Source organism: Dipodomys spectabilis, unplaced genomic scaffold, assembly GCF_019054845.1.
Source record: "Dipodomys spectabilis isolate Male_0828 unplaced genomic scaffold, ASM1905484v1 ptg000370l, whole genome shotgun sequence".
NCBI classification, from domain to species: Eukaryota; Metazoa; Chordata; class Mammalia; order Rodentia; family Heteromyidae; genus Dipodomys; species Dipodomys spectabilis.
In genome coordinates, this window is record NW_024871047.1 from 2220856 (window position 1) to 2246797 (window position 25942).

The 25942-nt window shown below is 39.8% G+C and overlaps 1 protein-coding gene across 2 annotated transcripts; it reads right to left on the bottom strand.

Annotated features, from left to right (window-relative positions):
- Positions 1-25942, bottom strand: Zc4h2 (zinc finger C4H2-type containing). 2 transcript variants are annotated; one of them, XM_042666908.1, is made up of 5 exons: positions 25692-25942; positions 6222-6393; positions 4019-4191; positions 2655-2817; positions 1-1381 (listed from the first exon to the last, which is right to left on the bottom strand). In XM_042666908.1, the coding sequence occupies exons 1-5, from the start codon at positions 25742-25744 to the stop codon at positions 1268-1270; spliced, it is 675 nt and encodes a 224-aa protein (XP_042522842.1). In that variant the 5' UTR covers positions 25745-25942; the 3' UTR covers positions 1-1267. The 2 variants fall into 2 exon arrangements, with proteins under 2 accessions (XP_042522842.1, XP_042522843.1); XM_042666909.1 differs by lacking the exon at positions 1-1381 and having other exon boundaries at positions 2657-2849.

Consider the following 25942-nt stretch of genomic DNA (forward strand, 5'->3'; position numbering starts at 1 on the left):
TTTATACAGACATAACACTCTTACCTTCAAAAGGCAGAGGAGCCTTTGTTATTATGAACACATACACTGTGGCAACTTAAAACTACGGTTAAGGAAAGAGGGAAAAAATATCTCCTCCCTAGCCAGGGACTGAGACCTAGAACTAAAACTTTTTCACTCAGTCAGCCCCCTTCTTCATTCTTTAAGTCTGAGTGACTTGAAAAGGAGACCTAGCTAGGTTTGGTGCAGAGAAGAATTGTAGAACCTGGTGAGCATGAGGCCTTTTCTTTTGGAATGAAGTTTCCTGCACAATCCACAGGAAAGAGGTCCCCAGCATCTATCCTGAGCTGAGGTTGCCTTATAGAAGACAGACTTAGAAGAGAGAAGGATGAATGGAAAGAAGTCTATCCACTTCATCAGTGTTTACTGATTGGTACTCATGTGAATTTAAGTCCACACCTTCTCTCCCCATGATATACCACTGAGCAGGTACCAAAGTAACTATTTTGAACACAAGCCAACATCTTAATCATCACCGGGCCCTTCTCAGCCTAAGATAACTCCTGTAGGTTACGCCTCAGCCTCAATGTCTTGCTTGGGCAGTGAGTTAGGCAGGACCTATACACAGGGACTGGCTCTGTAATTCATTGTGGAGAAAGTCTAATCCAGTCCAACAGATCTCAGAATTTCCAGCCACCTAACCTGGTACTTAAGAATTTTAGCACATCTGAGAGACTTGGGTAGGGAGCTATAGGCTAACATCCAGGCCTCATAAATGATATTAAAAGGAAGATTTGTCTAAGCTACCTCTGGTACTTAAGGATGAGGATGGAGATGGAGGAAAAGATGGCACTTAGTCTGTTGGGAAGTCCATCAAGAAGACTGCTGTCTCTTGGGAGCCTTAGGCAAAAATAAATGGAAGAGAAACCAAGATATGAGCATTCCCCCTGGCCTCAGAGCCTATAGCTTCTTAAGACTTCAGGTATCAGGTACAAGCAACAGTCACTTCTGGGCTTTTGCCCTGCCTTTAACTCCAAACAGGAGCAGCGAAATGAAAATGGGAGAGAAGGCCTCATCATCAGATACAGTCGTTAGCACCTGAATCTCATTTCTTCTTAAATCAGAAATCCCAAGAGCACGAAAAAATGAAGAGCAAAGTGGGGGGAGGGGGAGGGTGTTGTGCTTCTATCACATTAAATAGGAGACTTGGTGATGTAGGGGATCAGGACATCAATCACTCTGCCAAGGGGAGGGCTTATGATCAGCTGAAGTCTACATGTTCTCCTCTTCATTCGTCCTGCTTCCGTTTGGGCTTTTTGGGGTTTCTAGACCGACTCTTGGCTTTGCAAAGAGGACATATAGGTGCATTCCGGTGAATTTGCTGGTGACAGGACAAACAAGCCTGGTGGGGGAGGGGCACAGGATAAAGAAAGTTAGTGCATATATTCATCTAGACCATGGCTCCTCAGGGACCCAGAAAGCAATTGTGATTTTCCATCAGGATGGAACAGTAATCAGACTCCAGGATAGAGATCAGTGCTCTTGGATATCATAGAAGATGAGGTAAAGGGAAAAACTCAGGTCAGAGAAGGGTGTTGAAAATGTATGTAAATTTTGGAAATAAGGCAAAATGAGGACTTAGCATTATACTACACTGCTGTCTCTAACAGACTGACACATGATTATTTAATATTCTGGGGGGGGGGGGTTAGTAAACTTTTTCTAAAAAGGCCAAAATAAGAAAAAGTCTAGACTTTTGATACTATATTGTTTTTGTTGCAACTACTCAACTCTATTTTATGTTAAGATGCCTATAAATCCTAGCTATGCAGAAGGCTGAGATCTGAGGAACAGAATGCAAAGCCTACACAGAAAAGTCTGTGAGATTCTTATTTTCAATTATTTGGCAAAAAGGCAGAAGTTGAGGTATGGCTTAAGTGGTAGAGCCTCACCCCTAAACAGAAAAAGCCAAGTTGAATACCTCAGTTCAGTCCCCAGTATGGGCACAGCAACAAAACAACAACAAAAAGATACAATATATAAATATACAGGCATGAATGTGTGCTGATAAATCTTTAACAAAAACAGGATCAGGTCTGACTTTGCCTGTACATTATAGTTTGCTGAGCCTAGGATCTAACAGAATGTCTCTTTGTTTAACTGTTTACTATTGATCAAACCGTGTAAGGTTATTAGGATAACCTGTAGATGAATTTTGCCCGGTAATGATACAAATGAGTTCTTTTGGGGTGGTGGATAACCAAATTGCCCCATAGGAAATAAATCAGTTTTGTATCTAACTTTGCAAATTTATTTCAGATCTCCTTTGTTTTCTTCACGATATAAATATCTGCTCCTCAACTATTCTAGGAACATGCCTTCTGATCCTGGTGGCTCCATCATTGATCCATGCTAACTATATATTTGTGTAAATAATTATGTCTGCAACATTTGAAACATTTCAGCAGGACTGACCTATCTCCCTTAATTTGAATACATGTAGGAATATGGAGCAATAAAAATCACTGAGCCCAATTTAGCAGTTTCCTAGCATCCCAAGAGAAGGCTATTAAAAAAACAACAACAACAAATAAATAAGGCCCAAAGCCCCACACCCAGAATTCCATGGGCCTCCTATAGGAAGATACTTGGATTCTTTCACAGCCCCCACTCACCTTCATAGGTGGAGGCTGTTGTCTGAAGGTGGCTGTCTGCCGGGTGTCCTGCTTCCGGGCCACTTGGAGTTGCTGGGCAGCAGCAGCTGCAGCAGCCAGAGACTCAGGGATGGGAGGCTCTTGAGGCTCTGTCTGCCATTCTGCTTTCTGCTTCTCAAAGTAACTTTGGAGATAAAAGACATTGGCTGAATCATTCTGAAAGCAAGAAGAACCTTCCCCATCTAAAGTATCCAGGCCACTGAACTAGGGTTTGGATTATGGTTCTCTCTAGAAAGTGATCACACCCTCTTGAGCTCAAAGATCTCATCTCTTATCAGCTAGGAGCGTATCCCTCATGCCCTTGACTTTAAGAAGCCTAGTGGATTAGGTAACCTCAGATGAAGCTAGCCTGGGCAGAAAAGTCCATATGACTTTTATCTCCAATTAACCATCAAAAAGCCAGAAATGGAGTTGTGACTCATGTGGGAAAGCACTAGCCTTAAACAAAATTTAAGAGACAGCACTTAGGTCTTGAGTTCAAGCCCCAGTACCATCGCCAGAAAGAAAGAACAAATGGATGGAAGGGACAAAGGAAGGAAGGAAGGAAGCAAGGAAGGAAGCAAGGAAGGAAACAAGGAAGGAAGATCTGATTATGAAACTTTGCTCTGGTTAGCAAAATCCTTTAAGATATTTATTCCTATCCTTCAATCCATGCCTATTTTCACTACTCTTTTTTTTTTTTGTCGGTTGCAGGGCTTGAATTCAGGGCCTGAGTGCTGTCCCTGAGCTTTTTTGCTCAAGGCTAGTGCTTTACCACTTTGATCCACAGCACCAGTGCCAGTTTTCTGGTGATTAATTGGAGATAAGAGTCTGATGGACTTTCTTGCCCAGGCTGGCTTTGAATTGCAATCCTCAGATCTGTCTCCTGAGTAACTAGGATTATAGGTATGAGCCACTGATGCCCGGCTTCACTACTCCTTTTAAGTGTCCCCCAAGCCTATATTTATAAACCCCTCAGCATCAGAAGCTTACCACTTCCACAGGCAACCTGTTCTACCTTTAGGAAGCTTTCCTTCTGAGTAGCGAGGATTATAGGTATGAGCTACCAGTGTCTGACTAGTCGTAGGTAAAATTTTATGTTGTTAAAATCAAAAAGAAATTGAAAAGGCAGCTATTAATTCTAGTCTAATCATCCAGGCTAGCCCAGCCCACAGACTTACCTAACATCATGCAATGAATCAACCATTGATAGGCCTAGAATTAGGACAATATATCCTGGCTTACAGGCCAGGCTTTGGGTATAATACATAGTGCCAGTGTTTGTCTTTGCTTGCATGTGTGTCAGTGTGATTGATGTATTGTGGGTATAGGAGGAGTCAGCTTACTCCAAGGAGAGCTTCTCTTCCTCCTCACACAAGTCAGGAAGCCGCTGCAGGCCCAGAGTCATGCGCAGAGCATCTACATGTTCTTTCAGTGGCTTATACTCATCATGTAGTCGCCGGGTAGACTCTAGAAGCTTGTTTAGGTCATTCTCAGATTGTTTGATGGTGTTTTCCATCTGGAAAATAGAGTAGGATAGCAGGGGGAAGAAAAAAATCCCAAAGTTCTTGAAGACACTTTATGACTGAGCAGATAACAGCAAAAACTCTAGGGCCAGACCAATTTATGTTCAAGTTTTGGATCTGTCATGATCTTTCTGTCAAGCCTCAGCTTCTTCATCTCTGCAGGTGTATTAGTGCATTATCCCATGCAATGTTGATGAAGATTTAATGATTCATACAAAGCACTAATATAAGGACTAACAGAACAAAGACTGAATGAATGATAATGTTCAAACACACCTCAGAGCTGTGAAGGCCTTTATAGCTCCTTTAGGTCAGAGACGTAAGCTTCAATTAGAAGAAAAGACTTCTCTAGGGAAATACTTTTTTTTGTTCTGGTATTGGAGCTTGAACTCAGGGCCTGGGAGTTGTACCATAGCTTTTTCTTTTTTTTTTGCTCAAGGTTGGTGCTCTACCAACTCTACCACAGCTCTGCTTCTAGCTTTTTGCTGGTTAATTGGAGATAAGAGTGTCACAGACTTTTCTGCTTTGGTTGGCTTCAAACTGCTATTCTTAGATCTCAGGTTTCTGAGTAGCTAGGATTACAGCATAAGTCAACATCTCCCAGCTGGGAAATACTTCTTAAGGACAAAGCCTGTACAAAACATAGAGTTTCTTTCTCCTAGACCAGTGATTTTTCTCCTAGGTCAATTGTTCTCAAAATGCAGTTGCCAGATCACCAGCACCAGCATCATTGAGAAGTCAGAAATGTAACTTCTCAGGCTCCAACCAAGCCATATTGAACTGGAAATTCTCAAGTGGGTAGAGCCTAACAATTTGTTTGTTAATAGGCCTATCCAGATGTTGAGTCATTGGCTCTTACTCCATCAAAAGTAATTTAAATGGGGCTGTGAAGGTGGCTCAGTGGTAGCTTGCCTTGCATGCATGAGGCCCTGGGTTCGATTCCTCAGTACCACATAAGCAGAAAAATCCATGGCACTGTGCTTAAGTGGTAGAGTGCTAGCCTTGAACTGAAGAGCTGAGAGACAGTGCCCAGACCCAGAGTTCAGGCTCATGACCAACAACAAAAAAAGCTAGTCAGGAGGCTGAGATCTGAGAATCACAATTAAAGCCAGCCCAAGCAGAAAAGTCCATAAGACTCTTATCTCCAGTTAAGCACCAAAAAGCAGGAAATAGAGCTCTGGCTCAAATGGTAGAGTGCTAGCCCTGAAAAAAAGAGCTCAGGGACAGTGCCCAGGCCCTGAGTTTAAGTCCTAGGATAAGCACAAAAAAAGAAAAAAATGAAAATGAAAAAAAATAGTTTAAAGGGGCGGGCACTAGTGGCTCACACCTGTAATCTTAGCTACTCAAGAAGCTGAGATCTGAGAACAGCAGTTCAAAGCCAGCTTGGGCAGGAAAGTATGTGAGATTCTTACCTCCAATTAACCACCCAAACCTAGAAGTGGAGCTGTGGCTCAAATAGTAGAGCTCTAGCCTTGAGCCAGAAAGCTCAGGGGCAGCTCCCAGGCCATGATTTCAAGCTCTAGTACCAGCTCCCCAAAAAGTTATTTAAAGAAATGTCATAGGCTCTAAGGATTGGAAAAAACCTTATAGGTTTTTGGATAACTCCAAAAGAGGGAAACTTATCACCTTGTCACAAGAGTCTCCAAAAGGCAAGTTGTAATAAGAGAGCCTCACTTTGATAGGTATGCTGAGATAATTTGTTCAGTCTGGTTGGAAGCTTTAGAGTACCTTAAGATACACCCTCAGAGCCAGGTGTCTGCTCTGCTTTTCTTCATGACAAGTTCTTGACTCTCAGATTCCAGAATAAAAGCATAACCAAATGAAAGAGCCCCTGGAGGTTAGTGAACCCCTCATACAATGCATAGACAATAAAATGAGGCCCAGAGTGAGAGGCCTTTCCAGGGAACTCCTGGATTGTTGCACTGTACAATGTCCTGACACATGGTCCCTCAGGATGGCCACAACCACATCCCAAAGAAAGGCCATACATTCACTGCTATATCTTCCTTAGCCAGCCCCATACCACATTGATATCAGCGTGGATCAGTCGAAGTTCCTCCACATGGGCCATCTTCTCCTGTAGCAGGAGGTCCATCTCTTGCTTGTATTCCTTCAGGTGCCTCTCTTCTGACTCAAGCGCTTCAAACTCTGCCTTCAAACGTGCCTTGATCTTCTCCATTTGCAGGGTCTTATTCCTGAAATTTCCCCCAAGCAGGAAACAGGTCAGCAGAAGAAGGGAGAAAAATGGAAATAGAGAACATAGTTATGCCCTGAGACAGCGCTTTCTGCCTATACCATCATTCCAAACGCTTTCTGCCTATACCATCATTCCAAACATTCCTCTCTTGGGCAGAGTCAAGTAGAAACCATCCCAAGAGAAGTCAGAAGATGTTTTCTTTTAAGAAAAATGCTCAATGTTCACAAATGGGGCTAATTGTGTACCATTAGGACATTTTCAAATGAGGCGTGTAGGCCTCACTTATCTGTGGCATTTAGTGGACGTGATCTAGAGATATTAAATAGATTCTTGATACACAGGAAAGTCACACACTACAGAGAACTCCCATAAAAGTTGCCAATAGTGACCTTTGTAGAAACTCTAGGAGGCACTAGCCAATAAACTTTCTTTTTTGGGGGGGAAGGGGGGTCCAGTCGTGAGGCCTGAACTCTGGGCCTGGGCGCTGTCCCTCAGCTCTTCAGCTCAAGGCTAGCGCTCTACCACTTGAGCCACAGCACCACTTCCGGCTTTTTTCTTTTTGCTTATGTGGTGCTGAGGAATCGAACCCAGGGCCTCATGCATGCAAGGCAAGAGCTCTACCACTGAACCACCTTCTCAGCCCCATAGCCAATAAACTTCCTACAGGGATGGATTTATTTTTATTTTTATTTTATTATTTTTCAGTGCTGGTACTGGGGCTTGAACTCAAGACATAGCACTCTTGCTTGTTTTTTTGTTTTTGTTTTTATTTTTGGCTCAAGGCTTCCACTTCCAGCTTTTTGGTAGTTAACTCGAAATAAGAGTTTCAAGGATTTGTCTACCCAGGATAACTTCAAACCATGGCTATTACCAGTTTTTATTTGAACCTGTTGGGCAACAGAATAGTTTTCTTTTGTTTCTTAGTCAAGAGTGGCTTGATCCAGAAAGTTCTGTGAGAAGATATGGAATGGACAGTCACATGTGCACCATGGGAGCATAGGAAAGGAGAGAGCATACCCATTTAGGTATGGGAACAGATCACATAGAACACCATGATCCTCAGATAGCCTCCTGAGTAGCTAGGATTACAGGTGTGTGTCATGTGTGTGACAAGATGGAAATCTTTTTAGCTATGCTTTCTTTAACAGTAGCCCTAGGCATAAGTGGCTACTGAGAACTTGAGATGTGGCTTGTGCAACTGAGGAACTGAATTTTTAATTTTAATTTATTTTCATTAATGTAACTTTAAACAACATATGTAGCTGATGGTTCCCATGGACAGCACAACTCTAGACTTCACTCAGTTTCGGAAGAGAATGGGGACATGAATTATTATGAATTACTTCTGTCTCTAATAAAACCTTGTTTATAATTGTTAAATCTGGAGTACATTTCCTCTGTCTCAGTAATGTCACATCTAGGCGTTTAAATTAATGCAATAATTCAAAAAGGCAAAAGTCAATAGATGATAGACAAGCAAAACTGGAATGTTTGTAATATAGAAATTGCTAATGACATGTTTGTTAATAAAAAATATATACCTTAAGTTGTGATTATACTACACTGAGCTTTTAAGTTCAAAGTATACATGAGATTTCAAAGGGGCCTACATAAGGGAATGCAAGATTCTAGAAGGAGGTCCCCTCAAGGCACATTACTATTTCTATACTGGAACCCTATCTCCCTGTTCTCAGGACCTGCCTAAACATTGATCCTTTACTCATACTTAATACATTCTTTCTTCTGCCTCAATGCCTGGTATTCCCTCTGTACCAGCCTATCTCATGGGGTTCCAGCTCTTCACGTTGCCCTCTGGCTTCTAATATCAGCCAGCTTCTGTGTTTTGTTTTTGATTTTTACCCAGCCAGGCCTTGGGCCATGATTCTCCTACGTATGCCTCTCACATAACTGGGGTTATAGCAAAGTACCACCATGCCCAACTGACTTAGATGGAGTCTCACTCACTACCTTTTGCTCTGGGGTAGCTTTGAGCCATTATCCTTTAGACATCTGTGTTACAAATAGGTGGGATCACAGAGCTAGTAAATCAGATATTGGGATTTAAAGCTAAAGATCTCTAATACCGAATCCAGTTCTTATAGACTAAATATGAAATGTTGCTCCACAGAACCATGTGTTCAATGTTTGGTTCCCAGCTGGAGGAGATGCCTAGCTGGAAGAAGTAGGTCAGTGGAAATGTATCCTAGGGATTATATCTTGCCTTGGACCTTGGTTGCCATGAGGTGAAGAACCTCCTCTGTCACACCCTCCTATTCCCATGATGTTTTGTCTTGCCTTGGGCCCAGAAAGTGGAACCAGGGACTATGAGCTGAAACCTCTGAAACTGTGAAATAAAATAAATCTTCCCTTTAAGTTGTTTATGTCAGCTATTTTGTCATGGCAATGTAAAAGTTACCATCATGCCTACATATCAACCACTAGTCCATATTGTTGTTGACACATGTTACCAGGCTGAAGGGAGTAAACATATCAAGGATTCTTAGTACATCACTGAAATATCTTATATGTGAATGATATTGATTTTTTACTAGCCATAACTTTTTTTTTTTTTGGCGGTTGTCTTGAGCTATGGGCCTGGGCACTGTCCCTCAGCTCTTCAGCTCAAGGTTAGCACTCTACCCCTTGAGCCACAGTGCCACGTCTGGCTTTTTCTGTTTATGTGGTGGTGAGGAATCAAACCCAGGGCTCATACATGCAAAGTGAGCATTCTACCACTGAGTCACCTTCCCAGCCATGACTTTCTAAGATACCCTCATATCTAGATTTCTATACTCTTCTAGGATATGAAGAGTATGGAAATGGCCTAGCTTGGTAGAGCATTACAGATGGGAAAACTGAGATTTCAAATGGTATATTATCTCAACTTGATCCATATCCCAGTGAAGGCAGGCTTGGGCTGAGAACTGCTTCTGCAGGAAATCACATCAGATTTAAAACTATACAAATCCTGGTTCTGCCCTTGACTATTTGCCTTGGCCAATAATAACAACTACAATTATATTTTAACTATATTTATTCAACACCTACTAAGGACCAAAAATAGAGGGTTTACTTACATATTCATTCAAAAATATGTACTGAACAACTGTCATAAGCCATGTACTATACTAGATGCTAGGGACAGACAGAAAGAGGACAATAATATATGGACAAGAAACTTCATCTAATGAGAAAATCTGACCCCTGGACACAGTTATATGTGGAACCACATGATAAGTTGTAGAGAGCAGATGCAGAATGCAATGGAAGGCTGAAGGATACGGTAGAGGTAGGAGAGCTGTCAGTGCCTGGAGGCATGGCTCAGCCATAGAGTACCTGCCTATGCAACCTTGAGTTGAAACCTCAGTAGTGCCTCCTTAATGAGTTTGATCAGCCACAAAAAGGTTCCCTGACAATCTGAGGTTGTGGCATCTCCACTGATATCTAAACAATTAGTAGGTTAGCTGGTTAGTGCAAGTAGACACAGAAAAGAGCAGGCCAGAGTGAGAGCAGCATGAACAATGGCTCCAAAGCAGAAAAAAGCAAATAAACAGCTGGTTGCAGGTAGTTGACACCAGGAATCCTAGAAAGTCAGGAGGCTGAGGATCGCAGTTTGAAGCCAGTCTGGACAAGAAAGTCTTTGTGCTCTTAATTCTAATTAACTACCAAAAGCTAGAAGTGGAGCTGTAACTCAAATGGTAAAGTGACAACCTTGAGGGAAAGAGCTCAGGCTCTGAGTTCAAGCCCCAGTACCAGCACAAAAAAAATTCCAAAGACCAGCATGGCTGAATCATCTACTAAAAAGGGGCATAGTTGAAACTAGGAAGTTTGGTAGAGCTCACAATGCAGCTTGGAGCTTAGGATGAGTTAGTCCTTTTGTTTTCAGAGAAAGAGGGAATCTTAACATTTTAAACAGCATTAAAATAACATGGGCATAATCACACCTACTTGCCAGCTCACATAATAAAGTTTAGTGTACTAACACATTCTCAAGCTGACAATATGGTACATGGTGGGAAGTCAATATGATAGTGCCCAATGCTTGTGCCATGTCTACCTCCTTCACCACAGAGGTTTGGATTTTGTTACAAAGAGCTTAAATCAAGCAGTGTGTGTGTGTGTGTGTGTGTGTGTGTGTGTTTGTGTGTGTGTGTAGCCAGGTATATTATGATTACAAATTACAAAGATCAAAATAATGATCATTAGCATAAGCTACCTAGTAATTTCAGTGGCATGCTACAGGGGGCCAAGACAAGCTTTTCTAATTCAGAATCAAGTCAATTAACATAGCAACAAGTACCATTAAATGAAACCAGAGATGAGTGGTTTCTCCTGCTGATACTTAGTAGAAATTAGCATAGCACATAGCTATCTCCACTTGGATGAATGCCTTTTATCTACTGCTCCTCCCTCTATGTCTACAGTTCCCAGAACTTCATCTTGTCAGGCAAGACACACTGCAATCCCAGATTAAATAAAATTACACCACTTTTTTCATGGTGGAGTCAGAGTTAACTGCCGTCTGTGCATGGTAAATTAAAGGTATGAAGTCTTCCTCAAAGGATCAGGACACAGTGGCATCTCCTCTCCCTGTCTGTCATCAGCAAGAGGGTAGTGTTATCCTTTGCCTGTGAGTACATGTTAGCTGCAATGTCGACATCATTATAGACATTCTCAATTTATGACAACAAATACTAACAACCAAATAATTTCACATTTCTTTTCTTTTTCTTTATTCTCACTTTTCTTTTTTTTATTCCTTTTTTGTGCCAGTATTGGGATTTGAACTTAAGAGTCTCAAGCAAGTTCTTATGTGGCATTTTTCCTATCAAGGCTGGTCCTCTACCACTTGAGCTACATCTCCACTCCCAGCTTTTAGGTGGTTAATTCGAGTTAAGAGTCTCATAGACTTTTCTTCCTGGGCTGGCTTCAAACTTCAATCCTCATTCACATCTCAGCCTCCTAAGTAGCAACAATTACAGGCTTGAGTGCTCATTTCACATATTTCTTAGTGAATGTAAATAATTTTGTGATTTTAATCATGGTTTTATGTTTTTAATCATAGCTTCCACATGCTTGATGCTAGATTATAAATATACCATCAATTTTAGTAACCTCACTGAACTCACTAGATTTAGGAGATTTCCTTAAAATATGTTTTAAAAATATATTTCTAGCCATTTCCTACAATAGTCAAGAACGTCATCAGCAAATAAGTACAGTTTCATTTCTTCTTCTCTATGAGCATATGTCTTTCTAAATTTCTTACCTAACTGGTAAGAAATTCTGGTCATCTATTGAATAGTGGTGCTGAGAGTAGACACCCTTGCTCTCTTTGATCTTTGAGGGACAGCATTCAGTTCTTTCACAATTAAATATTTAGGGACATTCCTGGTTTTCTAATAGATTTTCGCAACAAATGTGTGTTGAATTTTGTCAAGTGTATATCTGTACAAATTAACATGATCATGTGATTTTTCTTGAACTTGTTGATAGACACTATTTTTGAACCAGTACTGGGGCTTGGGCTCAGTGTTTGGAAGCTGTCCCTTTAGTTTTTGCTCAAGGCAGGTGTTCTACCACTTAAGCAACAGCTCCACTTCTAGCATTTTGCTGCTTAATTGACATATGAGACTCATGGGCTTTCCTGCCTGGGCTGACTTTGAACCATGATTGTCAGATCTCAGCCTCCTGGGTAGTGAAGAATGCACGCATGAGCCACCAGCACCTAGCTATACTGATGGATTTTTGAGTCATTAGCTGGTCTTGCATCTCCTGAAAAAATCCCAATTGGTCTCAATACATAATTATTTTTATGCATTGCTAAATCCTATTTGTTAATAAAGAGTTTTGCATCTACATTCATAAATGATTCTGTAGTTTTCTTCTTCTTTTTTTTATACTGTCATTGCCTGAAGTTGGTATCAGGGTAATAATAACTTCAGAAGATGAAATGAGAAGTGTTCTTTACACTGCTACTTTCTGGAAGAGACTGTGAAGCACTGGTGTTAATTCTTTTTAAATGTTTGGAAGGATTTTCCAGTGAAGCCATCTGGGCTCAGAGATTCCAATTTTGAGAGTTGTTAAGTTACATATTCAATTTCCTAAATAGTTACATGGGGCTATTTAAATTATCTATAGATGTATTTAATTTGCTTCACAAACATTATACTTTGTTATGGTTTGGATTTGAAATATCCCCCCAAATTCATGCATTAAAGGCTGGTCCCACAATCAATACATTAGTACTCAGAGGTGGGGCCTTTAAGGTACATTTGGATCATGAAGTCTCTGATTTCATAAGTGGATGGATCCACTAATTGATTCATAGCTTAATGATCTGTTGGGTGGTGGTAGAAATTTCAGGAAGTGGAGCCTAGTTGGAGAAAGTAGATCATTGGGGTAGTGCATGACTCTTCTCTTTCTCTGTCTTTGTCTCTGTCTCTCTTTTTGCCTCTTTCACTGTCTCTGTCTCTGTTTGTCTCTCTGTTTTTCCCTCTGTCCCCCTTTCCTGGCCAACCTGAAGTGAGAAGCTCTACTGTAGCACACAATTCCCACAACAATTTTTTGCATCATCCCATGCCCAGAACAATGGAGCCAAGTACACATTGTTTGAAAACTCTAAAACCATGAACCAAAGTAAACATTTGCTCCTCCTTTAAGTTGTTTCTCTCAGACATTTTTGTCACAATAGAAAATTAATATGCATTATTTACAAACAAAGTTTGTGGAAAACTTGTGCTGACCAAGTCTATTGTTTCCATTTTTCAATAACAGACATTTAATTTTGTTGTACATCACATTTTAAAAATTCTTGCAGTATATCTTTTTTTGGTGTGCCAGTACTGGGGCTTTAATTTAGGACTTTATTTCTCAAGGCTAGTACTCTACCAATTGAGTCATGGCTACACTTTGGGCTTTTGGCTTGTTAATTGGAGATATGAGTCTTACAGACTTTCCTTCCTAGGCTGACTCTGAACTGGAATCCTCAGGTTTCAAACTTCTGAGTAGGTTGGTTTGCAGTCGTCCGCCATCAACACCTGGCTCATATAGAATTTTATAGCTGGCATCCTTTTGTCTAGGGGTCTGTGCTGACATTTTGTTTTACTTTTGATGTCTATATTTTTTGTTAGTGCTGCTACCATATTTTGAAATATGTGTGTATGTGTAGTTTTTAATTTCACTGATTTTTGTTCTTATATTTATTATTTCCTGTTTTCTGCTTGCTTTGTTCATATTTTTTCTCTCCGATTGTTTACAGATAAAAGTTCAGAATATTGATTTGAGGAATTTGTTTTAATGTAAATATTTATTGCTATAAATTTTCCTTTCATTGATGCTTTTGTTGTATTATACAAATTTTGATAAATTACATTTTCATCTTTATATAGTTCAGTGTATTTTTACTTTGAGATTTTACCTTTGAAACAGAAAGGAATAAAGTTTTTTTATTAATGTCAGAGAACATTATATATTTCAACTGTTTTAAGTGTGTTGAAGATCATATTTTTATCACAGTATTTGAATTATTTTGATACATGTTATATTAGCATTTGAAAAGAATGTATGTTCTATTGTAGGTGGGTAGAGCATTCTACAAACACCAATTAAATCCTGTTGTGGATGGTGATATGGAGTTCTATATTATGGCTACTACTGGTTAGTAGTATTAGACGTTGACAGAGCTGTGTTGAAGACTCCAAATATGATTGTTGATTTATCTATTCCTTCAGTTATTTTAGCTTTTGCTTCATGTATTTTGCAATTCCATTGCTATCAAGGCTACATGATCTGCTATTAATAGATTTCTGACTTCCTTTGGTTAATCTATCTGTGGTATATGATCTTCCATTTTTTTACATATTTTTATATTTAAGGTCAGTTTCTTCTAGACAATGTACAAATGAGTAATATTTTAAATTTCTGTTTTTACCTATACTTTATAATTTGTTTTTATTGTTGTATATTAACTGTACAAATTAAAGGGTTCCATTAGGGCATTTCTATACAAGCATGTAATTTACTTTGATCATATTCACTATTTTATTACTCTTTCTTACCTCCTTCCCCTCTAATGTTCTGGGGTAACTAGTGCTTTCACTTTATTACTTATACTATTTAAATTTGATGTTAGAGCTTGAGTCTAATATTTGATTTCTCATATTTGATTCTGTTTTCTTTTTGCTGCCTTCCTATCATAAATATCACTTTTTAAATAAATATTTTACCTACAGCATTTCTAGTGTGTGTATTTTGCATAGCTTATTTTAATGCTTGCTATATTATATTTCATACCATATTACTTCCCTTTATGCCCATTTACCCATCCCCATTTATAACAGAGACACACATACACACACACCTGGGTTTTATACTGGAAAAAAGGAGGTAGGACAGGGTTGGAACAACTGGGTAAATCTGAATATACATTATTAGACAATTTTATACAGATATGTTATACTTCTCAAGTATGATAAATATACTCTTACAGAGAACAGTCTATTCTTTGGTTACTGAGATGAATATGATAAGATTATCAATTGACCTGATTTTTCCTCCTTATTTCAACAATGTATTGATGTACATTGATTTTCAAGTATTGGAAAAAAATAAAATAAAATCTGTGTTGTAAGTTATTTTCTTTCAGTATTTCAAAAAGTCTTGTGCCACTACTTTGGGCATCTTCATTCCAATTGTTTTCTCCTACAGATATGATGTCATTTGTCTTTGCCTAGTTAAAGGAATTTTTTCTCGAATTTTCAGAGTTATACTGTTTGAAATTCATAAAAATGATGACTTATTATGTTTCTCTTGGAATTTTAGAGAGTTTTCAAACCATAACGTCAAGTATTTTTTCAGCCCTACCTTCTATCTACTCTACAAAAGTAGAGAATGATGCAGGAAGATTCCAAGTTTAAGGACAGCCTGGACTACATAGTGAAACTTTCTATCAGGCAAACAAATGGAAAGACCACTCTGAGTGGTGTGGCACATATCTGTAACCCCAGCCCTAGGGAGGCAGATGCAGGAAGATCTTGAGTTTTAAGCCAACTTGGGGCTATACCCCAAGATCCTGTGTCCAAAATAAGGTCTTTCTAATAACTTAATTCATTAGTACCTTAATTCCCTTTTACTTCTATTGCTAATACCTTTTATCTCTCCCCCTAACCATTCTAAGGAAAAATGAAGTCATAATGATAGGGTTCTAATTTGACAGAATTAATTTGTGCCCTTATAAAAAAGAAGAAAATCACAACCCTCTCTTCTCCTCCCCGCTACTTTCTCTCCCACCCTCCACGCACAGGAAAGGCCAGTAACAACACTGCAAGAACACATTCATCCATTCATGTAGCGAGCTCTCAGAAAGGTAAAATTGCCAGAACCTTTATCATGGATTTCTAGCCTCCAGAACTATGAGAAAATAAATATCTGTTGTTTAAGCCACTAAGTCTGTGACATTTTGTTGAGACAAACATATCTAGCCCACAGATTCCTAAAGAAAACATAGGACAGAGTTTCTGACTTACATCTTAGCAATGGGACTTATTTGGAGGAAATAGCCCATGAGCAGCATGCCCTGGGAGGATATATCCTGTCCCTGGCCCCTGCCTGTGTTTCTCTGCTTTCAGGTTGCCAGAGGAGAGCATCTTCATTCCTTCATTCCCTTCCACTCTCAGGCCCAGAAACTACAGAGCCAGCCAACAGTGGACTGAAACCATGAACCAAAAAGATACCTTCTCTCCTTTAAACGTTTTCTCTGTTACAGTATCAACAACAACAACAACAAAAGATCAATGAAATAGTCAGCAGGTATATATGATCTTCAGTGTTGCTAAATCATCAGAAAAAAAATATATAATGATATCTCCTCACACTAGTTAAGAGACATATTATTTAAAAGACATATTGGATGTTTATCTCACTGGAAGATCATATGATAAGCATTGTGAGACACTGGGTTCAACACTCAGTATTATACACACATACACATACATACAGTCTGTTGACCAAATTAAGGAGATATTGGAATCTTTGTATACTGTCAGCAGGAATGGAAAATGGTGCAGCCACTATAGAAAATAGTATGCATATTCCTTGATTATTCCATGAGTGATATGTGCTGTTTGTTTTTCTGTATATGGCTTGTCAATTAACATGCGTGCCCTCTGTCTTTATTAACTTTTTGTCAAAATGACAGCATTTTATCTTTTTTATGGTACATATATATATATCACATTTTCTTTATCCATTCATCCATAATTTGATACATAGTAAACTGTAGAACAGCAATTACAGAGACTTGGTGTGGGAAAAAGCAATCTTTTCTGTCAAACTAAAATTTCTCCATCTTGTAACAACTCACCATTCTGTACTGATATTTCCTGGTACTGACAATAACTGGAATTATTTGCTTTTTGATTTCTATTGTAATTATCATCTGTATTGTTTGAACTAGCCAGCCATGTCAAGGGTATGAGTCTTTACAAATGGGGGCTGGGAAGGTGGCTTAGTGATAGAGTGCTTGCCTTGCATGCATGAGGCCCTGGGTTTACTTCCTCAGCACTATATAAGCAAAAAAAGCTTAAGTAGTGCTGTGGCTCAAGCGGTACAGCATTAGCCTTAAGCTGAAGAGCTGAGGGACAGCACCCAAGCCCAGAGTTCAGGCCCTACAACCAACAAAAACAACAAAATCAACAAATGGAGTTAAAGAAGACTACCCTTGAGTTGGAACATTCCACTGTCTTTACCAATCTCCTCCAACTGTAAGAGTGAGCAGCCCTATTCTCAGCCCTGTCCCCAGCCAGCCGAGTTGAGAAGAATGTGTGCCTTTGCCAGGCACTGGTGTCTGACAACCTGTAATTCTAGCTATCAGGAAGCTGAGATCTGAGGGTCATCGTTCAAAGCCAACCCAGGCAGAAAAAGCCTGTGAGACTCTTATCTCTAATTAACCACAAAAAATAAAACTAAAATTAAAAAGCTGGAAGTGGAGCTGTGGCTCAAGGTAGAGTGCTAGCCTTGAGCAACAGAGCTCAGGGACAGTGCCCAAGCCCAGAGTTCAAGCCCCATTACCAGGGTGTATGCACACACACACACACACACACACACACACACACACACACACACACACACACACACACACACGACATGTGCCTTTGCCTCCAAAAGGAAAGCTTCCCCCTAGTAGGGACCTCTCACTTATGGTTAGAGTGCTTTCTAACTTCCTTGTATTACCCCATCACCCTGGTAACCAGTTGTAAAACATTCTGAGGCTGACTCCTTAGCAACAAGAAGGGACATTATTACCCCTTGGGTTAGGATTAAAAACTGAACAGACCACTCCACCCAGGATGCCTGCCTAGCTCTGGGGAGAATAATGGCAGTACCTTTCTGCATAGAAATAACATTCCTTGACAAATTCTCTAGTATCTCTTGTGTGTCTGTTCATTTTCTAACAATGTGGAGTCATGTGTTTTCAACATTGGGGAAGTTTAGTCAATTGGAACAGTTATAGTTAGATAGAAGGAATAATTTCTAGTATTCTACTACAGGGTAAGGTGACTACATGTATTAATAACTATTAGAGTTGAGCATTGATGGCTCATGCCTGTAATCCTAAGCTTCTCAGGAAGGGGCTGAAACCTCAAGATCTCAGTTCAAGGCCATCCTAGGAAGAAAACTCAATAAGATTCTTTTCTCCAATTAACCAACAAAAAGGTAGATGTGGAGGTATGGCTCAAGAGGTAGAATGCCAGTATTTAGCAAAAAAGCCAAATGAGAATGCAAGGCCCAGAGTTCAAGTCACAGTACCAGCACACACATATAAAAAAAGCAAACTATTGGACACTAAAAAAAGTATGAGAGGATTTTGAATGGTCTCACCACAAGTAAATGATACATGTTTAAGCTGATGGATATGTTAACTACTCTGATTTGATCATTACACACTGTATATATCTGTCAAAATATCATTTTACTGCATAAAAATACATTTACTTTTCAATTTAAAATAAAATAAAACTTTAGGAACTAAAATAGAACTACCATATGATCCAGCAATCTAAATTCTGGGTATTTAACCAAAAGAATTGAAACCCAGATCTCAAAGAGTTGCCAACAACCCCATGTTCATGGCAGCATTATTCACAGTAGTGAAGAATTGGGAAAAATTAAATGTCCATCAACAGATGAAAGGACAAAGAAAACATGGTTCATATACACAATGGAATTATTCAACATTTAAAAGAAATCTTACCACATATGAAGGCGTGTATAAACTTTGATATAATGCTAAGTGAAATAAACAAGTCAGAGAGGGATAATTACAACATGATTCCATTTATAAGAGATATTTATAGTAGTGAAACTAACAGAAGCAGAGAGTTGCTTCTATGGTAGTTGCTAGGGGATTGGAGAAAACAAAAATGTGGAGCTGTTTTTTGGGGCATATAAAATATATACAAAGTTTCAGTTACATAAGATGAATAATTTCAAGACATCTGTAGTTAACAATACCATAATATAAATACAAAATATTTATCAAATATGTACATCTCATATTCAATGAGCTTACCAAGATAAAAATAAAATAACTAGGTGGGTACTGGGTACTGCCTGTAATGCTAGCAACTTAAGAGGCTGAGATCTGAGAACTGGGATTCAAAGCCAGCCCAGTCAGGAAAGTCTGTGACACTCTTACCTCCAATAAAAACTACCCAAAATCCAGAAGTGGAGCTCTGGCTCAAGTGTTAGAGCAGTAGCCTTGAGCAAAAAAACTCAGGGACAGTGCCCAGACCCTGATTTCAAGTCCCGGGAACAGCACACATGCCCGTGTGCCCGCACACACACACAATCAATAAATTAAAAAATAAAGTACAAGTAATGGGAGAACAAGAAGGAGGCAAAAAATTATTTGAAGAATTAATGGCAAAAATGTCTCAAATTTAATAGCAACTACACATCTATTGATCCAGTAGGTTCAACAAACCACCAGCATGGGAACATTAAAAAACTACAATTATATCACAATAATATTGCTTAAAACAGTGATTAAGAGAAAAATTTTAAAGCAGCTAGAGGAAAAAAGACACATTAGAGGAACAAAGAATGATGAATACATTTTGGCCTACTTAGAGCATACTCCAAAGAATGATACCATTGTTTAAAGTACTGACAAAATTCTTGACAGTATAGAATTATTCTTCCAGTGACATTAAGTCTGAAACTTAAGTCTGAGTACTTCCCAGACATACAAAACCTGAAATACCCCATTACCAAACAGCAAACCATACTACAAGAAAATTTAAAGGAAGTCCTTCAAGCTGAAGGAAAATGATAACAGAGAAATATATGTCTACACAAACTAATAAAGAACAATAAAAAGGGAATTGCATGGAAACATATGATGAATTACACTGAAAAGATAAGAATTTAACCAGTCTAATAACATGACATCAGAAAGAGGAAAGAGGGCGGGGTGCCAGTGGCTGAGATCTGAGGATCATGGTTCAAAGACAGCCGGTGCAGAAGAGCCCTTGTGAGACTATTGTCTTCAATTAACCACTCAGAACTCAGAAGTGGAGAGGCTGGGAGGGTGGCTCAGTGGTAGAGTGCTTGCCTTGCATGCATGAGGTCCTGCTCAGCACCACATAAGCAGAAAAAGCCAGAAGTAGTGGTGTGGCTCAAGTGGTAGACTGCTAGCCTTAAGCAAAACAGCTCAGGGATAGTGCCTAGGCACTGTCTAGCCCCACAACCAACGCAAAAAAAAAAACAAAGAAGGAAACAAAAGTTCAATAATTTTTAGATTCTTACACTATTTTGAAGAGCAAATGTTTTATTTTTATTAGCAAATATTAACTTAAAAGAGTTCCATTGTGAGATTTACATACATGCATATAATATACTTTGATCAAATTCATACCATCTGTTATTTTTTCTTACCCTTCTTTATTTCCTTTCTTTTATTAGAGTTTTTAGTGGATTTCATTGTGCTTTTTTCATACATATATTATGTATTCCTTTAATATCCACCTCCAATCACTCTTTCCTTTTCCCTTTCAGCAGTACCCTTTAAAAAACCATAGCATATTATTACATGTTTTAGATCTAGCTTCTGCATATGAGTGAAAATAATAAATATGTAACTTTCTGAGTGTGGATTATGTCACTCAACATGATCATGATCTCCAATTCCATCCATTTTTCTGCAACAACACAAGTTCATTGTTTTAAAAAATTATTAAGTAGTTAGACCAGGAAGTTACAATTATATAAGTCAGGTTATAAGTACAATGCATGATCAATGTCACACCTTCCATCATTCTCCCACATTTTCTACCTCCCATCCTTACAACTATGTTCAGCTTATTTTTACAGGGGAAGATTTTGAGATAGAGAGAAGCAAAGTGAATTGCCAAAATCAGAAATTCAGGAAGTGAAAAATCCAGTGTTGTGTACCTGATTACCTTCTCATCACAGCATAGCATTGCTGCTTGGGAACTAGTTAGAAATGTAAATTCCCAAATGTAAATGTAAATTCCCTGTCTCAAGAAACTAAATCTGTCTTTTTTATTTTCATTCTTTTTCTTTGCCCCATTTTCCATATATGAATTGAACATTTTATAATCCTATTTTTATTTGTTTTTAATGTGTTTAAGTATATCTCTTTGCATAGTGTTTATTGGTGTTTGCTCTCAGTAATACATTATAAATACAAAATTTATCACTATCGTCTAACATTACTATGTATCAGGTTTTGTGAAATATAAAAATATAGAAACATCTCCCTTTTCGATGGGTGACAATGTCAGACACCTTGTATTCATGTACTGTTTTGTAGAATGGGAACTTTTTTGTACAACTACTTAAAGATGATAATAAAAAAAAAGTTTAAAGAAGAGAAACGTCTCCCTTTTATATCCCTTTAAGTTCCTCTACTTATAAAATGTCACATTTTTTTCTACATACACTGTGATCACATTACATGTTATAAACTTTCAGGGAATTCCTAATAAGGAATGAGGAAGGCAGTCAAGGGTAGCAGGGAATGTGTGGGAGAGGGTGATGGGGGTAAATATGATCAAAGGATATTACATATATGTGTGAAAAATATTGCTAAATTCACTGGGTGCCTCTGGCTCATACTTATAATCCTAGCCACTTAAGAGGCTGAGACTTGAGGATCACAGTCCCATACCAGCACAGGCTGGTTAATTAACCAGCAAAAAGCCAAAAATGGAACTGTGGCTCAAGTGCCTTTAGCCAAAAAGCTAAGGGAGGGTACAAGGCCCCAAATTCAAGCCCCAGTGCCAGCACAAAAAAGAAAATATCATTAAATTTATTTTCAGCAATTTAATATTAGTAATTTAAAAAGAGAAAACTTTCCCTTTGATCACGAAACATAACTTTTAAAATCTCAAAAGGAAAGTATCCCATATTTACTCACACTTTTGCTTTCAGTGTTTATTTTTCTTTCTTGCTATTACAAAGTGAACTTACTTTTGTTATTCTGAAGAATTTTTTTTAGTAGTACTGGAGTTTGAACTCAAGACCTCCCACTTGCTAGCCACACTTGCTACCACTGAGCCACTGTGCCAGCCCATCACATTTGTCACTTTTTCATGATAGCACTACTGTTAAATTCCCTTTGTTTTTCATCATCTGAGGATGTCTAGCTTACACCCTCAATAATGATGTATACTATCACTGATAAGTCAACATAGGTTGACCATTCCTTTCCTTTAGCACTTGAAAATGTGCTGCTTTGTTAGTTAGGCTCTGTAATTTTCTTAGTAAGTATAAATAAGATATTGTTTCTCTTCAAGATTTTCCTTTTTCAGAAGTTTAATTACAGTGTGCCTTGGAATGGCTTGCTTTTGATTGTTTCTATTGGTGTTTGCTCAGCTGCTGCTGCTGGTTCTGCATTCTCCTCTTCCTCTTCCTAGTCGTTGTCATCGTCCTCATCCTCCTCCTCGTCCTCCTCCTCCTCGTACTCCTCCTTCTTTTTCTTTTTCTTCTTTTTGTCAGTTATTGGGCTGGAACTTGAGGCTTGGACACTGTCCCTGAACTCTTTTGCTCAAGGCTACTACCACTTTGAGCCACAGCACCATTTCTGGTTTTCTGGTGGCTAATTGGACAGAAGAATTTCACTGGATTTTCCTGCCCGGGCTGGCTTTGAACTGTGATCCACAGATCTCAGCCTCCTGAGTAGCTAGGATTATAGGCATGAGCCACCAGCGCCCAGCTTGCTCAGCTTCTTGAATCTGGAGGTTGTTGTGAAGGTTTTGGTCATTGTTTCTTCCATTCCTTTCAATTTTGTCTTTTTTTTCTCCTCTCTTATGGGGAATCTGTTGGTATGAATGTTAAAACTTTTGTAATAGTATGAGTGATTTCTATTACTCTATGGGGCTTTTTTTTTTTTTTTGCAAATGGGTATACCAGTACTGGGTTTTGAACTCAAGACCTGGGCTCTGTCCCTTAGCTTTTTCATCAAAGAATGGCCACACTTCCACTTATAACTTTTTGCTGGTTAATTGGAGACAAGAGTGTCATGGACTGTTCTGCCTGGGCTGGCTTCCAACTGCAATCCTCAGATCTCAGCTTCCTGAGTGACTAGAATACAGGCATGAGCCACCAGTGCTTGGCTTATTAATTTTTATTTAAGATGGCTAATTTTTTTCTGTGTCTTCTCCAACTTTCTGTTGGGCCTATCCACTGAGTTCTCAGGTACTGGTAGTGTTATGTTTTTGAGCTCTAAAAACTCCATTCGTTTTCCACTCTTTTTTGTTATTGACACTGCTTATTTGCTGTGATTTTCTATTTTATAATATTTTGAAGTGTTTTGTAATTTCTCACTGAAGTATTTCATGGGATATTTTTAAATGTTTTTCAGATAATTTAAGTGTCTCTTTCAATATTGACATCTGTGTATTTTCTCTTTTCATTCAAGTGGATATGGTTAGAAATTTTTCATTAGAAGTTGGACATTCTGGAACTCAAATTGTTTAAGCAGGTTTCCTCTGATACTTTCCTGGACAGATAGGGCAGGTCATTAGAAGTCCAGTTTTTACACAAGATGTCTCTTGCTAATCAGGTTGGTTAGGAGTGTGAGTTTGGTCTTGCCTCAACCTCCACTGATTCTATCTCAGTTATGCTAAAAAAAAAAAAAAAACAACAACAAAAACCCCTACCACCACCACCAACAACAACAAAACAACCTCTCCTGGTTACTACTGTTGAGAGTAGAAATCATGGTGGTCTCCACTGGGAGGGGTCCATTTTCATTTAGGATAAATGTCCTTTCTCCCAAATGGTCCTTCTCTGTGTACAAGACGGCCTAAACTTCTTATTAGCTACAGTATTATGATCCCTAGCATTTTACTACATGCAGGTATCTCACTCCCTGTTTCTTGCTGCTTTGGGGGGGGGGGGGTGTTGGGGTGGGTCTGGGGCTTGAAATCAGGGCCTGGGGGCTGTCCCTTAGTTTTTACCCCTCAATGCTGGCACTCTTGAATCACATCTCCACTTCTAGCTGGTTTAATTGGAGATAAAAGTCTCACAGAGTCTCCTACTTGGGCTGGCTTTGAACCAAGATTCCCAGATGTCAGCCTCCTGACTAACTAGGATTAAAAACATGATAAAACAATGTCCAGCTGCTTCTGTAGAAAAACTGCATCATGACTCTCCCTTCCCAGACCTTCCATAGACCACTGTAAGAAGAACAGAGGCTTTGTTTACACGTGTGATTAAATGTGGCATGATCAAGCTGCATGGCCCTGGGACACTCATCCCTATTCTTTGAGTCTCCATTTTCCAAATTGGAAAGGAGGCATAGGAAGGTCACAGGATTCTTGCAGAAATTAGTAAAAGTAGGTCACAAGGCCCAGCACACTGGAGGCTCAATAAATCACAATTCCCTCCTTTTCCTTTCCTTGTCAAACGTGTGATGCAATCCATTCAGAGGAAGAAGAAACCAAGAAACTACCCATGCCATGTGCAGATCTCATTTAAATATTCCAGGGCTTCAATCTCATGTCTAATTTATCATGTTTAAATCTTATAGTCTAATAGCTTGAACAGATACATTTGATCTCTTCCACACCTTTCCCCCCAGGATCCTGAAAACACCACAGAAACACGAAGACAATTCCAGTAAGGCCACCATTAGAAGGAGAGTGGGAGAGAAGCAGGAACTCAGGCAGATTAGAGGAGGCCATGAAAGACCAAGTGCTGGCCCACACGGTCAGCTCTCAAGACACTATTGTGTTCAGAGCAACATCAATATTCTCTGGCCAAAGCTGCTCTTGGGGTAGCTAGTGACGAACTATGGCAATGAACACTTTGTCAGCACTCCTTTCACCTCCTGCTCCTCAGAGCAATCGTTGTGATCTCATCAGCCTGGCTACCGTAGCTCCCATCCCCCCTCCAAGCGCGGGATAGGAAGAAAGTAGTAGCAAGAGAGTAAAAGGAAAACGCGCTCCATCCTCCAGGTCCCGGTCACCCCCACCCCCCGGGATTCCTCAGCATCCCAGCCCCGCAGCCAAGGGCAGCCACCACAGCAGATTAGATAGGTTCACCTTTCAAAAGGCTTTCCCGATCTTGGGTCCCCCCCCCCCCGGATTCCTCAGCATCCCAGCCCCGCAGCCAAGGGCAGCGGCCACAGCAGATTAGATAGGTTCTGCTTTCAAAAGGCTTTCCCGATCTTGGGGATCCCGAAGTTGGCTGGCGTGTGTGTGTGTGTGTGTGTGTGTGTGTCTGTGTGTCTGTGTGTGTCTGTGTGTGTGTCTGTGTCTGTGTGTGTCTGTGTGTCTGTGTCTGTGTGTCTCTGTGTGTGTGGTGGGGGGGCGGGGGGATGTCGGGTCTCGAACCATAAAGAGCAAGAAGCCAAAGACACTTTAGAGTCAATAAAAGAAAAATAAAAATAAAAAAGGAAAGCATCCGTGAATGCTGTGACCAGTACCCGAAGAGAATAAAGCTGTCTTGGAACCAGTCCCTAGGGTCTCCATCTGGAGACTGACTCTCACTCCCTCCTTCCCTCCCTCCTTTTTCCCTCCTCCCTCTCATCTCTTCCCACCCTCCTCCAAGTCTGAAGTCTGTTTCCGACTCTCTTCAACACCCCTAATCTTCACCTCACCTGTAAATCACTAGTGAACACGACCCTCTCCAGTTCCCCTCCGCAAGTAGCCCAACAATAGATATTTTCCATAGGTAACAGCTTGGTGCCCAGCGAGGGATGTTGGGGGTCTCGAGGTGGGCGGCGGAAGGGGGCAGGGATGCTGAGACGTACAGTGGCTCACTTACCTAATCTCTTTAATGCTTTCCAATTTGCACATGATTTCTTGTTCATCTGCCATGCTTTTCACTCTCAATTTCCCGTCCGGGAGAATCTTATAAATGCACCAGCCAAGGGATACAATAGATACAATGTAGCCACCTCCTCCAGGCTTGGGGCTCTGAGCCTGTGCGTTAGGAGCTTGGGGAAGGCCTGGGAGCTGTAGTCCGCAGCTCCAGGGCCAGCCAGGCAGCCCAAGGCCCTGCAGGACTACAACTCC

Coding starts and splice junctions, on each gene's coding strand:
- Zc4h2 (XM_042666908.1), bottom strand. CDS start 25,744: ATGGCAGATGAACAAGAAATCATGTGCAAATTGGAAAGCATTAAAGAG. Junction 6,394..25,691: donor GAAAGCATTAAAGAGATTAG/GTAAGTGAGCCA, acceptor GGGAAATTTCAG/GAATAAGACCCTGCAAATGG. Junction 2,818..4,018: donor GAAGAGAAGCTCTCCTTGGA/GTAAGCTGACTC, acceptor TTATCTCCAAAG/TTACTTTGAGAAGCAGAAAG.